General features: G+C 34.2%; 1 protein-coding gene across 1 annotated transcript; it reads right to left on the reverse strand.

The window, feature by feature from the left end:
- Window positions 1-10177: 10177 nt before the first annotated feature.
- LOC115976314 (40S ribosomal protein S19-1-like) lies at window positions 10178-14029 on the reverse strand. Its single transcript, XM_031097517.1, has 4 exons — window positions 13867-14029; window positions 11483-11573; window positions 11170-11353; window positions 10178-10478 (listed from the first exon to the last, which is right to left on the reverse strand). The coding sequence occupies exons 1-4, from the start codon at window positions 13948-13950 to the stop codon at window positions 10406-10408; spliced, it is 432 nt and encodes a 143-aa protein (XP_030953377.1). The 5' UTR covers window positions 13951-14029; the 3' UTR covers window positions 10178-10405.
- Window positions 14030-17473: the final 3444 nt, after the last annotated feature.

Here is a 17473-nt window from a genome sequence, read left to right on the forward strand (position 1 = left end):
TCTTTTCTCTCTGCCTTTCAGCTAATTTAGACAATAAAGCAGATGTGTGTTGAGAGAAATTTTGATTTTGGCTTTGATTTTTGGTTTCTGGCTGTGGGTTTTTGTTTTTGAGTCTTAACCTTGGTTTGGTTTTGTTAACAATAGTTAAGTTAATGGAAAGTGATGATGTGGAGCTGAATCAGGAAAAAATGGCCACGTGGCACTTTCCTATTGGCTGGCAGTAGCTGGAGGACCACGGAAGAAAAATGTTTGTTTTTCAACTAGCAAAGTGGGCCATCATGTGAAGATCTCATGAGTCTCATTGCGCCGCACCATGTGAACATCGGATACTGGTCTATCACTGAATTTCACCTACGAATCACTGAATACCACATTACATCATATATTGCAAGTACTGTTAGCCGTATGAACAAGCAGAGATTTTGTTCACAACAATGTTAAGGACACGGTGCAGTTTTGTTCTGCCCTCCCACCAAGAAAACAATGTTTAAGGACACGATCTTAATCATAAAAATAATTATAAAGAAACGCCCAATTCAAAGACTAAAAATATTTGTATCACTAAATTTATTGCTTTTGTCTCAAGGTTAGAGGTGGCAATTTTTATTCATATTTATGTACCCACTCATAATTCTTCTTATTTGGATAAGTTTTTAACCTAACATATTTAAATATTTAAGTTAAATGGATAAATATCCATTAAGTTATTTAATTAGATGAGTCTAAATGGATAAACTTATTAATACCCACTAAACTCATCTAAAATCTAAAATTTAAATAAACAACATAATCTCTAAATTTTTAAACCAAAAAATTTGGCAAGCTCTCAGGCTCAGTACCCTCAGGCCCACTCTCCTTAACATTAAAATACATTTTTTCCTTCAGATTTTCTCAGTAACATTGTCGTAGGTGTAAATCATTTGGGCCGAGTCTGACATCGATTTGAGAAACGAGTCGTACCAGTGGGTGCTCTTGTCTGATTTACGATTACGTTTAAGACAAAAATGGAAAGTGAAAACAGCTTAGCAAAAGAAAGCAAGTGGCAAAAAAGAAAAAAGCCGAGGCAAGGTTACAGAATGAAGAAAAGTATGTGCATAAATCGTATGTGCATAAATCGACAAGTGTATTCAGTCTGCACCAATTGACACAAGAAGAGCATTGTATAAGGTGAAGTACATAGGCTTTAGGAAATTATGCAAACTTTTTTATTAGATGTGGTATATTCCTATGGAACAGTGTAATGCATCATAGAGGGTTTGTACCGAAAATAGGAAAAAAGGTAACAAAATAAATCTTAGGCTTCACCACCTTGGGTTGCTTGGAATAACCGCCAAGCTTAGAGAAATTTTGACTTAAGTCATTGTGTCCTGCAATGTTCTCTGGAGCCTTTAAGTAGAGCTTCCATTGCTACCACAAATAAAGAAATACATATGAAATCAGCCATAACTGATATGGAAATCGACTGTAATCAATTGATATGAAAATAACAACAAAATAAAATAAAATCAATCAACTTTAATTTTGTCTTAATCAGTGTCAATTACTCCTCCATCATTCAATCACAAGGTCAATGCCCTCCTGTGTCAGTACCTGGTGTCCACACCACAGTGAGAGCAACTATGTTGGAGGACTGACGTGTAGTGATGTGGGCTTGTACAGTCGCACCTGTATTCATGAATTGTTAAATGGGTCTTGAGATTTAGGTGGATCTTCAACTCCATCCATCAGTTTCATAGAACTTTTTCTGCTGATGGAGTATTTTCTTACCTATCAAAAAAGAAAAAAAAAAAAAAAAAAAAAAAAAAAAAAAAAAAAAAAAAAAAAAAAAAAAAGTATGTGCCTTTATTTTTTTTTTTTTTTTTGGTTTCAGATGTTGATATCAGCATTGGGCGAAACAGTCAACAACTCAGGTAGTATTTATTTTATTGAGTCAATTGATGCGGGCCATGTGAACTAGCAGTCTAGCATCGTGTTCGTAAGTCATGTCCCTCTGTTTTCTATCTTCTTCTGCCCTGTTTTATTAAGCTTTTGTAGACAAATTGATACGACCCCAGACTCTCTTATCAGACCAACAAGGTAATTAAGGCTATTTTTTTTTTTTTTTTTGAATTACAAGGCTGTCATATACTCACCTTACGTAATTACATGTACACCTAGATCCCATACCCTGATGGGCCCATGAACCCAAAATGGTGAAATTATTAGATATTCATAATATAGTGAATCTAAAGTTGTGTTCTGCCTTCATAATATAGTAGTTTTTATGTGCAAGACAGGACAATCCATTAAAATCTGTGTTATTGTCTTCGGAATTTTTGGCTTTTTAGTGTCTTTTGTGTAATTTTGGACATTTCAGGGGTATTTTGGTAATTTTGGATGTCTAAAGGTATATTGATAATTTTAGAAGTTATTCATATAGTTTTAGAGATATTTGGGTCATATTGGGTTAAATAAATGGATTACTAATTAAATGGGCTAGATGGATAATAAATAATTAATTTATATATAAACGAGTCATGAATTGATAAATAGATAATTACACACTCAATCCATTTATAACCCATTTATTTGTCACCCCTACCGGTCAGGGTGCAACTACTGCCCTTGGTGTAATGCCCTTGATTCAAAAGTCTTGCGTCTCTCGGCATGGCATGTTGTCATTGGTTAGTGCACAAGTTGCAGAAAAGGTATCAGTTAAGCAGCATCTTAACAGAAACCTTATTTATAATCTTTATACAGTACAATAGTTCGGCTTTATCACAAATCGTACCAAACATTATTAATATGTACACGTTCTAAAATTTTCAACAATAGTTCTTTCTTTAACTACTCGGAAATTATTCAATTTATTGTCACCAACTAAAATCTCATATGCTCTCTCTACCTCTTATATATATGCAATTTTTTCCTCATAAAACTTGAACTAAACCCCATTAAAATAGTGGCATATCCCTCTTAGCCATTTCATCAAACAGCTATATAGCATACTCAAAAGCTAAAAGTAGTTTTGATCAAATGGGCATTTTACTACAACCAACTCTAGCCAATCCACCATAGATTTCATACATTAGGTGAGCCTGAAAATTAAACCAAACCAAAAAATTGCAACAAGAACTCACACATGGAGAAATGGAAAAACAGAGAGCAGTAAAAAAAAAAATGAAAGAAAAAAAAGCATACCAGCAATGAGACGAAGGTGGAACAAAGACTCCGGTGGCAAGATGAAGACGGGACATAGAAAGAGATTTGTGAAGAGAAAGAGGGTGACGATGAGTAGAAGTATAGGCCAAGTTTGCGTAATATCCAAATCCTACCTAAAAAATTCGAGTAATATCCAAACCCAACCTAATTACCTTTTACCCATGAATAACTTAGTATTACCCGGAACATTTGGATCAAATAGTGTTGGATATCCTAGTGTTATTAAGTATATAACACTTGGAAGACTCAGTCGCAAACTTGAAATTCTAAGGCTTGAAGTTCATTACCAAGGTATCAAAGTTACAAAATGTGTATTGATTAGCTTTAAAAAATATGATTTGGCGAAATGCTATTAGTGAGACTCAAAACACATTTCTCCAGACAACTAAAAAATTTGATATGGCAAAAGGAAAATACTAGAGTTATAAATTATTTTACAACATTTTTTATAAACTACAAATAAGGTGAATAGTTAATGATAAATTAAAAAAGTGATATTAATAATAAGCCCAAATAAAATAATAAGAACTTGCTATACCAACAATTTAGAAAAAAGATATTAAAAAATAGCTTTATTCTCAACCAATGATAAGAGAATGATACGAGACTCCAAACATCTTTCTCTTGCGTTAGGTTGGTGGTAGGGCCTATTGGAAGAGGATATTGCAAAGGTTGCTCTACCAATTCACATATGACTGAATGATTGACTAAGTATCCGTTTGGCATGATTAATTTTGCCAACTTATTTTACTATTCAGCTAAAAATTACTATTCTTTTAGATGAGTTTCTTTCTTCTTCTTTAGATGATCTTCTTGGGCGATGGTACATTTTTATTTTCCAACATAATTCAACAAAAATATAAGTTCTTTACATCCTTAAAAAAGGTGCATACATTTCAACCCAAATTCAAAATAACAAAATTAAATAAAATATTTATATGAAGGTTTAGAGATTTGGGGTTTGTAAAGTTTCAATTTACAATTATATCACTTATAAGTTTTTGTAATTACTTATTTTTCTTTTTAAGTTTAAATTATAGGTTGGATATAAAAGGTATTTGAAAAATATAAAATAAAATGAATATTTATTTTTTATACAAGTGTTGAGGTCCAAAATATCACAATATTGTATCAAGGTCCAAAACAATACAAAGTTGAAATTTAAGAACCATTTTGGGCTTTCAAGGAAGGGGTAAGGCCCAAACTCGCCAATTAAGGACTACTTAAAATAAGTAGGAAAAGGCCCAAACACATGAATGGGTAAGCTTTGGGCCTTATGAAACAAAGAAAAAAAGGGAAGCTCAACCCAACCCTTAAGAGAGAAAATTGCTAGGGAACTTAGAAAGAAAGCTGAACCAAGATACCTAGGGATTCCCAGAAACCTGGGATCCTTAGAATATGCAGTAAGAGACCAACTAGGATTGAGACAACTCAAGGGAGCATGCCCATGAATACAAAGAATGAGAGAAAATATTTCCCATCAGCCACCCAATGATGCAAAAAAAGGCAGATGACTTGGGAACCAGCACTTCATGGAAAGAAGTCTAGTACCTTGGGGAACACAGGGAGATGGACCATGAAGGAAGGTGGCTGGGGATCTTTCAGCCTGATAGAGACAAATCTGCCCATTTAGAGAAAATGACAAAAAGTAAAACAGCCAAAAAATGGGTCTAAAAAATAGTATCTAGAAGCTTTGGAGGTCAGCCCTTAGGACCTCCCAAAAGAGGAAGGTCAGCTAGGGACCTTTGGTGGGGATCCTCAAAAGAGGAAAATAGTGAGAAAATAAAGAAGGGACCAGCCACCAATGTTGCTGACATAACATTGGTTTTGGTACCTAAGACAGTAAATGGAGGGAATCAGTGGTACACTAAAAACTCTAGAAATGTGCTATAAAAAAGGGTGAAGCCATCAACAAAAACCATTCAACAATAGTGAATCAGAGAGAAAAGATCCTTTTAAAAACTCCTTTAGAATTCAAAAAGGGAGAAAAGAAGAAAAACATCGTCCTAGATCTTAAGACAAGCACTAGAGGCTACAATTGGATCCAAAGGGATTTAAACCTCACAAGTCTTAGAAGCCTAAAAGAGTTATCTAAGTTTGTAATTTTTGAACTTATTTAGACCTTGTAACATATCTCAGTGCAAAAGGGACATAATGTATTAGAAACTCAAGAAATAATGAAGTATTATTTATTATTCTGAGGACCCCTAACATTTTTTATTCACTTTTCCTTTACTCATATCATTTTTTATTGTTCCCTACTATGCAATACGTATATATTTTCTATGTGTTAGTGTGTATGTATTGTAGGATCCATGTTTTGTGCATAACTTGGTTCGTAATTAGCTCAATTTAGCTATGGTGAACCAAGCCCAATCCACCAAACAAAAAGTATAGGGCCCAAGATCCTTGTTTCTACTTGGGTCTAAGTACTGTCCAAAAAAAGAACCCACAACAAGTTAAATGGGTTGTGTTAAATGGGTTATTTTAGGTTGAAACAAATAAATTAGCATGTCAAAGGTTTCAATAGTGGGTCAGCGGGTTGACCCGCTTATAACATATTTCTTATCGTATCGCTTTAAGTCAACCCATTTATGACTTGAACTCACTAAGGTCTAACCCTAACCCATAAAAACCCATGTCGTGTTCACAGGTCATGTCAAACATTGACACCCCTAGTCTTATCCCCTTCAAATAGAGAAAATATTTGGTGCACTTGATGTGTTATACTTTCCTTTCAAATAAATGAGAGAATATGCATGATCCACACGTGGAGTTTACCATTATGTGAATAAAAAAAAGTTTAATACACTAATTGTGTGTTTATATTTTTAAAGTTTTTTAATAAATCAGCCACATTAAAATTACCTTCTAGGGAGGTTCATTTGATATCCAAAAATTGCTTAGCAACAGTCAGGCTACTATATACTTATAGTTTAGTGTTATTTGTAAAATTTTAATTAATTTTATTCAAAAAAAATTCATTGTTGGAACATTATTCTTGTTTAGTAATATAACTATTAATCTTTTTCATTAACGTAGATTCCTTAAATATATTTTTATTGTCCTATTGATTTAGGGATATAAACATACACATAAACATAACCATACACCACAACATTTAAACTTTTACTTAGTTATTAGTTTAGATTGTAAGTGCAAGGCACATGTTTGATCATTTTAATGTTAGCATTTCAAATTTCATACAATTGGTGTAGGTGGGGTTAAGTGTTATAACATCTTTATTTTTAAAATGCTTGATATGTGTTTCATTATATTGTATCTAAAATATATAATTACTATGAAAAATCATGATGAAAATTAATTATATACCGAATATGATTCAAACATTCATATGTTGATGGTTCTTCTTAATTAGATTTTCCATGATCTTATTAAATGCGATCAAACTTCCCCTGATTTGTGTAAGGCATGTCGAGGAGGGGCATTCAAGAAGGTCTACAGACTCTGTTACTACTAATTAAATAGGGAGGTTGTGATATAATTATATTCCAATTTCTTCATAAAACATCTCGCAATATCAAAAGTGTGCCATCAAACAAAAACTCAAGTCCATATATTTCAAAAAAAAATTCTTTATCTTCTAACACCTTAAATTCATCCGCAATATATACGAGACAGACTGACACATTGCCTAAGTCCAGACCTATAATAATCATGAAAATTCAAAGAATCAATGTCGTGACAAACATATTCTCTTTTTGCCCCTCCAATAATAATAATAATAATAATCAAAACAAAGAAAGTTAAAATCTTAAATAAAAAATATGTTAGAACATATTTGTGCTCAAAGACTCTTACTAAATACAAATGCGTGTGAGGTTATGCAATCAAAGCCTAAATTTATGAATACAAATGTACATAATGACAAATTTATTTAAAAAATATGAAATGCAAATGACTCTTTGAAAAATTGTGTGCATTGAATATACAAAATTGTGTACAAAAAAATGTGTTCATTACTTGAAAAATTGTGTTCATTATTTGAAAAATGTGTACATTGAATGCACAAATATGTACATTCTTTAAAAAATTGTGGTTGCACAATGAGTATATGCTAAATAATAAAGATATATTTTTGACTAACCTATGTTTAGGTTTATGTTTATATTCTTTAGGCATATCATTATCCAAAGCAACCCAGTCACTATTATTTTCACCAAAAAGTTACTTTATCTAATTTACATAACTACTTTAACAAGACACACTACATCCCATTATCTATTCTCTTACCAATTTATTTATTTATTTTTAATTATTTATTTATTATTTGTTCCCAACAATCAAGTTAAACTGAGATCGAGCAATAATTATCCAGATAGACCCAACAATGAAACTTAATGTGTTCATAGACATAAGTACCATGAGCATGGATATACTTCATGTGTGATATTTTTTATCATTAAGTGGTTGAGTCACTAAGATATTTCTTGGATCTTCCACAACTGAATTGATAGAGAATTCATATGAATAAAAGTTTGCACCATAGCTAGAAGAAATAAAAGTCTTGCTACGAAAGGTCTAATACCTTGTCATAAACTACGGCATGCAATGAGGAAAATGAATAAATAAAAAAAAGGCAAAAATGTCAAGCGACCACCTTCCATCATGAAAGAAATCTACAACTGATCTGTGCCCTCTTGACCCTTTGCCCTTAGTTTAATGGAGGGTGGGTACATCGACAAACCTTAGTTGAATAGATTGCGATTTCCCCATCTATAAACCTGGTACTTCCCATACACACACTTTTCACTTCTTTTTCTTTTTTTTAATTTTAACAATCTGTTTCTAGTTTATTTTTAAATTAAATTAATTTCTTGGTAAAAAATTGTTTTGTTTTTTGTCTTTGTAGTTGGTACCAAGTTGTGAATTTTGGTTAGTCATCAAGATGAAGAATTGCTGATCATAAAAGGTAGAATATAAATTGAAGCCCGATCTGTGCACATGCACATCCATTAAACTTCCTTAATTGAAAATAATAATAATAAGAAGCCCGATCTGTGTAAGTGTAACAACCAACAATCAAGCAGGGCCGGCTCAAGGCCTAGGCCTAAGGCCCCACCCAAAAAAAAAAAAATTCCGTAGGAAAAAAAGGCCCCACTTTTCATAGTTAAAAGCTCAAATTTTTATACAATCATATATATTTTCTAAATGTTGTACATTTTTTTATTAGTGATATACAAATTTTACTATTGGCTTACAAATTGCCATGTTATTAATCACAAAAAACGTGATATAAACATTTATTAGTTAAATTGATGAAGTTTATCAATGAGAGACAATATCACATTATATTTTGAACATTTTATAGTGTTTTTAATTAGCGCATTTTTCTTTTTCATTTCTATTAAGACTCTCAAAGTACGAGACCAATAGAACCTTAACTCAATTGAAACCCTAAAATATTTCAAAAAGATGTTGCAAATGTGTTAAATCATCAATTATAGATTAATCTCCCCTAAGAGTTTGAGACTTTGATTTTTGTAAATTAATATCCTACAAAACCATACACCAAATAATATCTATCTCTCTCTCTCTTAAAATCAAAATATAAAATTAAAAATTAGATTACAACTTTATTTAACTATGCATCGTCTTATATCCAAAAAAAGTATCTTTTTCAATCATAATATATTTTTATTTCTTTTTATTAATATTTATAATTCAACCATGATATTCAATTCTCTATATGAAATTAACATTAGTCTAGTTGGTATTATTTATGTATTTAATGTATCAAATTAACCTTAATTTGATTAGTATTAAATAATTTTGTTTAATTAATATTTACATATTAAAGGCCCCATATAAATTTTTCGCCTTAGGCCCCAAATTATGTTGAGCCGCCCCTGCAATCAAGCTCACCATTCATCTGGCATGTAATTGATGCTGGTACCCTCTCACATCATTGGATGCTGCCAATTAAGATGAAGGCAAATCAACAACTAAAGACAAGAGAACAATAATCAACAATGAGCAATGGCGACTCCAAGAATACTTCTTAGGGGAGTCATTTAAATTCGTGTTAAAGAGGTTGATAAGGAGTTCTTAGTAAATAATTTTTTTTTAATCTTGATCATTATGATAATATTGATGAGATCTTTCATAACTTATGATCTAAATGAATATTTTTTTAAGTAAATAGTCAAAATTTTATTTTAAGGTATTCAACAAAAAAAAATTGTAAAGTGTTATATGAAAAAAAAAAAAAAAAAAATTCACAAGTCAGGGGGTTCATTTGAACCCCCTGAACACCAAGTGGCGCCGCCACTGATAATGAGCCTTGGCAGCTTGTATGTCTAGTGTTATCAACATTGCAAATAGAACAAAAAAAAGTGAGAGACTCGGTATACTATAATTAGTAAAACATAAAATGGAATACAAAATGTGGAATAAAAGATAGTATTCAAATAGGAAATGTCAAACTGAAATCAGGGTTTTTCAATTTTTAATTATTAGTCTAAAATAATTTAATAAAATTAAATATGAGATGGCAATAAACTTTTGATGATGTGGTATTTTAAGGTATAATGACGTCAATTTGTAAAAATTCTTGTAGTAAAAGATGTAGTATCCCAATGTTAATTATGTGCAAATAAATATAAAAAATTACACTATTTTCTCATTCTGATTTGATCACCAATAATAACATAATAATCTTCCCGTTCTCCTGACCACTTAATATTGATAAACTACAGCCTTAGTCACAAAATCAAATGACTTGTAAAAAGTAAAAACTACATCAAAATTAGCTGACAATTTGTCAAAAATGCACTCCACGCCATAACACAGCTAACGAGGCTCCATTTCTCTCTTGATAAACTAGTGAAGTTCAACATGGATTTTTGGTACAGTTTGGTACCCTACCATATGCATGCATTTCTGATGTGTGCCCACGTCCATAGGAAGGCCAAAGCATGAAACTATTTCAATAAGCATGAGCTAAAAAAGGCAGTGGAAGCAAAGAGAGGTAAATCATTTAAAATGGTTTCAATTGAATTACATTGTCAAAACAACTAGCCCTGTGAACTCATTGAAATTTGAAGCTGAGCTCTTCACAAAAGTAACAAAGTTAAAGCTGAAAATTAAACGCTGCTAGCTTCTTATATCTATGTCTACTCAAACTAAATTCCAAAGTTCTTCTCAAGTACTTCTGCATCCTTAACAAGCCTGCATTAATCTCTCAATGGGTAAGTGAGATCCTTCCAGCAACTTGGTCAAGGTCTCGTCGGCCACTTGATGTGATTTTCCTCCCACTGGCAAACAATAATAGAAGTTATTTTAAGTACCAAAAGTTTATGGGATATTAGATTGATGATACACAGTCATCACATGATGTCTCAACTCTCAAGAAGAACTTCATCAAACAACAATACACGATTGAATCATTTAAACAAATTTTTTTTCAGAATTTAGAATAAAAAAAGTCCCTTCCCAAAATGATTCAGACTCAGCACTGTAAGACTAAGTTACAAATCAGCTCTTTTCACTGTGACTAGAAAGACAATAAAAATTTGTCTTAATTTCCTTGGGTAATAAAAAATATGTTTTATTGATGCTTTCTTTTTCTTTCTCTTTTTGATAAGTATTTTAGCGATGCTTTCATTTTATACTGTACAGAAGATTGAATGAAATTTCCAATCCTATTAATTAATATCCCAAAAAGAATATGCCTTTCATCAATAATAATTATAAAATTGGATATATTTTACCTTTATAAATGGAGCATCAACTTGTGACAGTAAAAAAAGAAACATATTAAAAACCTTCTTTTTCTTTTTTTCCCCAACCGCACAGTTGAGGAAATGAAGGGAAAATTTGGGGGTTAGAATAATCCAAACATTAAGTCATAATTACATCATCGACTTGCTTTTTTCCATTCTTTAGCAACAACAACTCAATGCCATTCTTTAAAAATGAACCCAAATCAATGCCAAGTATACTTACCCTTTTGAGTCAATTTCAATGATGTTCAACTTCTGTAGTTGCTGAAGTATGTGACGAGCAATAGAACCACTGCTTTTACAGAAATGAGGTGGACGACTGCCATTTCTCTTGCTTCCTCCATAGATCCTTCTAAAGGCACCCACACCAAGACCCCCCCTCAAGTAGATCTTCCTTGCCATGGAAGCTATTGTGCAAATTAAGTTAATGAAAAAAAAAAATGCTACCGAAAAACGCTATTAAACTATAAATATATTAGTGTGCCAGCATGCATGCACACTTTTTTCTAGAGGGAGAGAGAGATATGCATGCATACCAGCTCTAATGTAGTACCAATCAGGGTCATATGGAGCAAGCTCCTTAAATGTAGCAGTCTTGACAAGATCAGTCCATTCAGGCAGCTCGACCTATTAGAAAACGGGAGACACAGAAAGAAAACATAAGAACACCACTAGGCCCACTACCACCACCTAATAATGTATGATAAAAAGTTGGTGCCTAGTATGGATTGATGAGTCAAGCAACAGGTTTCAGCATATAAGAAGCAACCAAATTACTGTGACATATAAAAGGAACGAATATGAACCATGCAATTACACTAATCCTATGGCCTGTACATCAATATCCATGAAATGTCTCATTTCAATAACATGGATTATGAAGATATTAAGTGCTTTTTCACCTTTCATGATGTCACCGATAACAGTAATAGTCACAAAAGAAAAAGGCAAAACACATAGTTGAAAACTGCAGAAGCATTTAAAATGAAAAGGCCATAAAAATATTAGGGAAAAGATATTTGTTGTAGCTACAAGTCTACAACACATAAACATTATTCAAATGATCAATTTAAAGTTAGCCTATGAAGTTTGGTCATGGTAAATATTATTATGAAGTTTGGTCATTATACAACATATATGAGATTGTCTGAGATTACATTTGGAGAAGCTAATCTAAAAACTATTCTAAGTTATTATGTCATGTCAATTTTATAGAGCAAAACCTATAAAAATAGCAGCATGGCTCAAAACTACCAAAATCATAGAAATCACATTATAAAGTTTTACAAATATAAAAAACACATGGAAAACAATCTGCTACACAGATTAGTCAGGGTCGGCCACGTATTCTTCTTCATCATTCTATTCTATCCAAAGTCATACTCTTTGTTACTTCCTTAATTGACACGTCATTTATATTACTTCTACTAATGTTATATTTGGTCTTCCTCTAATTTTTTGTTCCCTCAACTTAAATCAACTCACTTTTTCTAACTAGTGCTAATCATTCTCCTCTAAACATGACCAAATCATCTCAAACAATTTTCCCTCATATTTTCATCAATAGGTTCTACCTCTATCATTAAGTGAACTTCCTCATTTCAAAAATTTGAATTCTCTCTTTTCATGTATTTCCCTTATCAATCTTCACAATTACACTCATTTTATGAATATGTCAATTCTTAATAGTGAAACATTCGGTACCATAGAGCATCGATGGTCTTCTAGAAGTAATTATAAAATTTTCCCTTTAACTTAATAGGTATTCTACAATCACACAATATTCCAAATGCGCTTCTCCACTGCATCCACCCAACCCTTATCCTACGATAAGGACTATCTTCAATCTCTCCATCTTTGTGAATTATTGACTCAAGATATCAAAAACTCTTGCCCTTTAGTATCTCCTGGCCATTGAGTCTTATTACCCTTCATCTTTGTCTCTACTATTACTAAACTTACATTCGATGTAATCTGGTTTAGTCCTAATCAGTTTTAAATTATAGATCTTCTTGCCAAACTTCTAACTTGGCATTACCTTCACCTCTACTTTCATCCGCTTAAACTATATAATCTGCAAAAAGCATACACCAAGGGACTTCCTCTTGAATTGATATAGTGAGTTCATCCATTATTAGTACAAAGAGACGTTCATCCATTATTAGTACAAAGAGACATGGTCTGAATGCTGATTCTTGATGCAAACCTGTAGCGATAAGAAATTCACTTGTAATGACTAGTGACAACTCAGTCGTTCATTTTTTTAATCAACCTAATATACTTTAGGGAAACTTCTTTCTTTTCCAAAACCCCATAACCTCTATAGGGACCCTATCATAGTCTTTGTATAGGTCATATATGATCTATATTGGCCTCACTATATTTTAAACCCAAAGCATGTCTGAAATTACTTATAAAAGCATCCTAGAGATATGAAACAAATAAACCAATTACATAAAGAAGAAATACTCCACTGTTCTTTACACCGCATTTTCCATCCTAAGAAGGACCATCACACGTCAATGTAAACAACCCTTAAAACAAGAAGTTCCAGAGAATGTTAAAACTTAAAACCATCATTTCAATTCCTTCAAAAGTGAATCAATTTTTACAAAAAGCCATCTTTGAATCAAACCCAAAAATGGGTACTTGGGTTTCCTGAAAAAGCTGCTTTTTTATTTTTATTTTATTTTTAAAAAATTTTCATTTTTCACATTCACATAAAAGTATATGCCATTGCCTAAAAGAAAAACCAGCCCATTAAATGGTTAACCACAAATACTGAATAGAACAACCACTTCCACTACTAACACAAAGAATTAATGAAAACAGAAAGTACAAGCTACAGGTTCATAAAACAACAGATATACGAATCTACATGAAAAAAAACAAATGCTTATGTAAAGAGAGAGAAACAGACCCGTCCAGAGCGTTTAAGGTGACCAGCATAGGCCTTGACGAAGTCGTGAGGGGACACATCTTTGACCATTTTCGCCGTCTCCATCTTCTTCTGATTGCTGCTGCTGCTGCGGCGGAGCTCCTACAAGATGTGTGTCGCGCGTGTAAGAAAATACGCCTACTATATATATATATATATATATATGATGAGATCAACAAGGTCTAGATATTTATGTATTTGACTCAACTATACTTTTAAATTCCATTTATGACCTCAAAATATTTTTTTTTCACAACCTTTAATTGTTTATTCTTTTAATTTAGTCCTTCTAAGTTTTAAAAAATAAAAACACCTCAATGTGGTTTAAATATAGACATTTTGTAGGGTAATTGGAAAATTTGCTACTTTTTTTTTTTTTTTTTTTTTTTTAAGAGAGTTTCAACCTATGGCGTCCGCTCCTATAATACTATCCATCTTTATAATCTACAAATTTTTTTTTTTAAATTGAAGCGATTTATTTTTATTGAGCTGTTCATATAATACCACATCAATTATCGAAGCTTATAATTTTATATACACCATTATTTATATATATATATATATATATATATTATTGAATTTAAATTTTATTCTATATTTAAAAAATTCATTAAAATCTTGGCACATTATATTTTTTACAAATGGCATAATATATAGTTTTGTATAATTTTAGAATATATATCTTTAAAATAATAAATAAATATAAAAGCTAAAATATATAGGATCTTGTAAAAAAAAATATCATAATAAATGCATATTAATAATTATCAAATTTCATATTTTATATTTAGATTTTAGATTTTTTTTTTTCTTTCTTTCTTTCCGATGCATTGCATGGCTTGCTTTTAAATTTAAAAATATATTTATTTATCTCATGATTTTAACAAATAAAATTGACTTTACTAATGCTGTAGGGGGTGGGTTTGAGCGCTCCTTCTATTGGACGAAAGGTCTCAAGCCCAACTGACCCAATACAATGAATTTTTAGAGAGTGCGTTTAAGAACTAAGTCCTAGTCTGAACCACAATCATTGGACACGGTTAGATGCGGGTTGGGCATTAAGGAAATGGATTAAAGTATGAAATTTTGTCCTCGGGCATTTCGTCCGAGGAGCTTAGTGCTCTTCTTCTTCTACTTTCAATATTAGGTTACAATGGTTTTCAAGATCGTGCAGATCAACACCGTTTTCTTCTTTTTCTCTCCTCCTACTCTCTTTTCCACGATCCCCCATTCTTGGAGGGTTTCTCACATTATATATTTCTTTCTAGTAGATCTTGACCCTCTACTTGTTTGTCGTGCAGGTCATCACTCGAGTACTCGTCCCATCAACCACCTTCCCAAACCCTCTGTGAGTTGTGGCAACCAAGGCTGCACTGTTTAGGGGTCCTTTCCTCATTAATGCGGCTAGAACGTTAGTTGGGTGCATTCAATGTGGAGGTGACAACTTCTCCTTGAATTGCTCTCACACCATACCCCCATGTGTGTCCTTCTGTGCTCGTCCTTTTTTCTAGGGGCGCTCTAGGAAGATGCCTTTGATGGCGTGCCGTCCTTTCCTTTTGGGGTCTGGAGTGCCGAGGACAAGATCATCCTCGGCATCGTCTCTAGAATGTTTGGCTTCCTTCGTGCGTCCTTGGGCATTTTTCCCTCCTCGGCGCAGGCCTTGGGCCCAATACAAAGTGGGTCGAGGTTGCTAAGTTCCTTGGCCCCATAATAGCCCCTCAAAATCCTACTGTCCGGCTCCTCGGACGAAGAGGAGGGTTTTGATGACATCGGGCCTTTATCATGGCTTGTCAGGTCTTGTCCTCCATCAATGCCAGAGCCTCTTCATCTGCTCGAGACACGTTCCTGGTGCCTTGGTATATGAAGAGTGTCTTCATTAAATGCGGGCGGCTCTATGCCCCCCCCCCCCACGTTCAACGGTACGATGGAGATCTAACAGTGGAGATTCTTCACCTTTATAGGTGAGAAAACCCACACGGTTATTTTTAATGGGAGGTATAAATACCCATTTGAACGGACTTATCATTTTATCTTTGCACTTAAGAGTTCTTGCGCACATATCCTGAGTTCAGTCAAACCTCCAGCCAAACTCAGTCTCTTTCCAGCATAAAAAGCCTGCCCGAGGAGCTTTTTCTCATTTCTGTAAGTTTTCTCCTCTCTCCAACTTGCGTTTTCTCTCTTCTAAGTTTATCTTTCTCTTGTTCCTTTCCTTCTTTCGTCATCCCCTGAGTTTCTCTAGCGGTTCTTAGAGATGGGTAAGTTAAAAAAGTTGGTTGAGACCGAAGAGGCGATGGAAAAATTCATCGCCGATTATAGGATACCCCCCAATGTGGATCTGAGGTACTGTGAGGAAGGGGAATGGCACTTTAGGAGAAAAACAAGCGAGGTGGTGATCCCCATACCCAGTAATGAGAGATTATCTTAGGCACTTCCGATTAGCCCCTACCCAGTGTGCTGCTAATGTGTTTAGGATCCTACGTTGTGTGGATGCCTTAAACGAAAAAATGGGGCTAAGGTTAACCCACCATGATGTAAACTGGTGCTACAACCTCCAACTCCTGAAGGGCAAGTCCTACTATTTGAAGATGAGGGACAATAAGGTTCGGTTTATTCAGTGCCTCCCCGAGTCTAGCAAAGGGTTAAATAAGGAATTCCTCATCGTGTCTGGGGAGTGGCACGATGGCCTTCCTTGCCCCACGGTGGAGGGGGAGCCAGGTGGGGTATCTAGAGTAGGAGAGGGACGATCTTTTTTGCCATCATTATCTGCACGGTTCGGTTACTGATATGAGTATGTCTTCTTTTTGCAGATCCACATGCCTTTCAACGGCACTTCCATTTGATCAACAAGGCAGATTTGGAGACTATTCTCAGGGCAGCGATTTTTGTAAACGAGGCGGACAACCAAGTCAGGGCTGCTCACAAGATCTTAGGGTGCGATCCTATCCAGAGGTCATTCGCCGACCCGAAGTACGTGGTCAGACCTAACGATCCCTAGCTTCAGAAAATCACGTAGTTAAGCATGGATTTTTGATTCCCAAGGGGTCTCCTGTTCTAGAGGGCATCCCATTGGTCGGCTCTTTTTCGTCCCACCAAGCAACAGAGGGCAAGAGTGATTTGGGCTTGCCCGAAGAAGGATTCAGTGTATTTGGCCAAGCCAGTCCATCCGAGGATCCTTCTAGTGATTTGGACGACCCTGACCTATCTGAAGCGGATCTCTTGTTAGTGGGGGCATCTTCTCAGCGGAGATGGGTTTTAAAAGGAAGCCCCAGGCAAGCCTACTCGATCTGATTGAGGGTCAGCCGGGGAAGGACGCGCTAGGGAAGTCACAATCCTACCCTCCTCCTCCTCCCCCACAACCTCAGCCTGTTCGGACCAGGTCTTCCCCTTCTCGATCACAGCCATCCTCTCCTTGATCCAAACTTCCCGCCCCTACCCAATCGACTCTGCCTCCTCAGCCTGAGTCCACCAATCCAAAGAGGAAGAGGAATTCCAAGGGCAAGGAGCCAATGGATGGGGGGAAGTCTTGCACATCTCAAAAGGAAGGTGAAGCCCATCAACCTCAGAAGCAACTAAAGATTGGGCATCAAGG

The sequence above is a fragment of the Quercus lobata genome, chromosome 2 (genome assembly GCF_001633185.2).
Source record: "Quercus lobata isolate SW786 chromosome 2, ValleyOak3.0 Primary Assembly, whole genome shotgun sequence".
Classification (NCBI taxonomy): domain Eukaryota; kingdom Viridiplantae; phylum Streptophyta; class Magnoliopsida; order Fagales; family Fagaceae; genus Quercus; species Quercus lobata.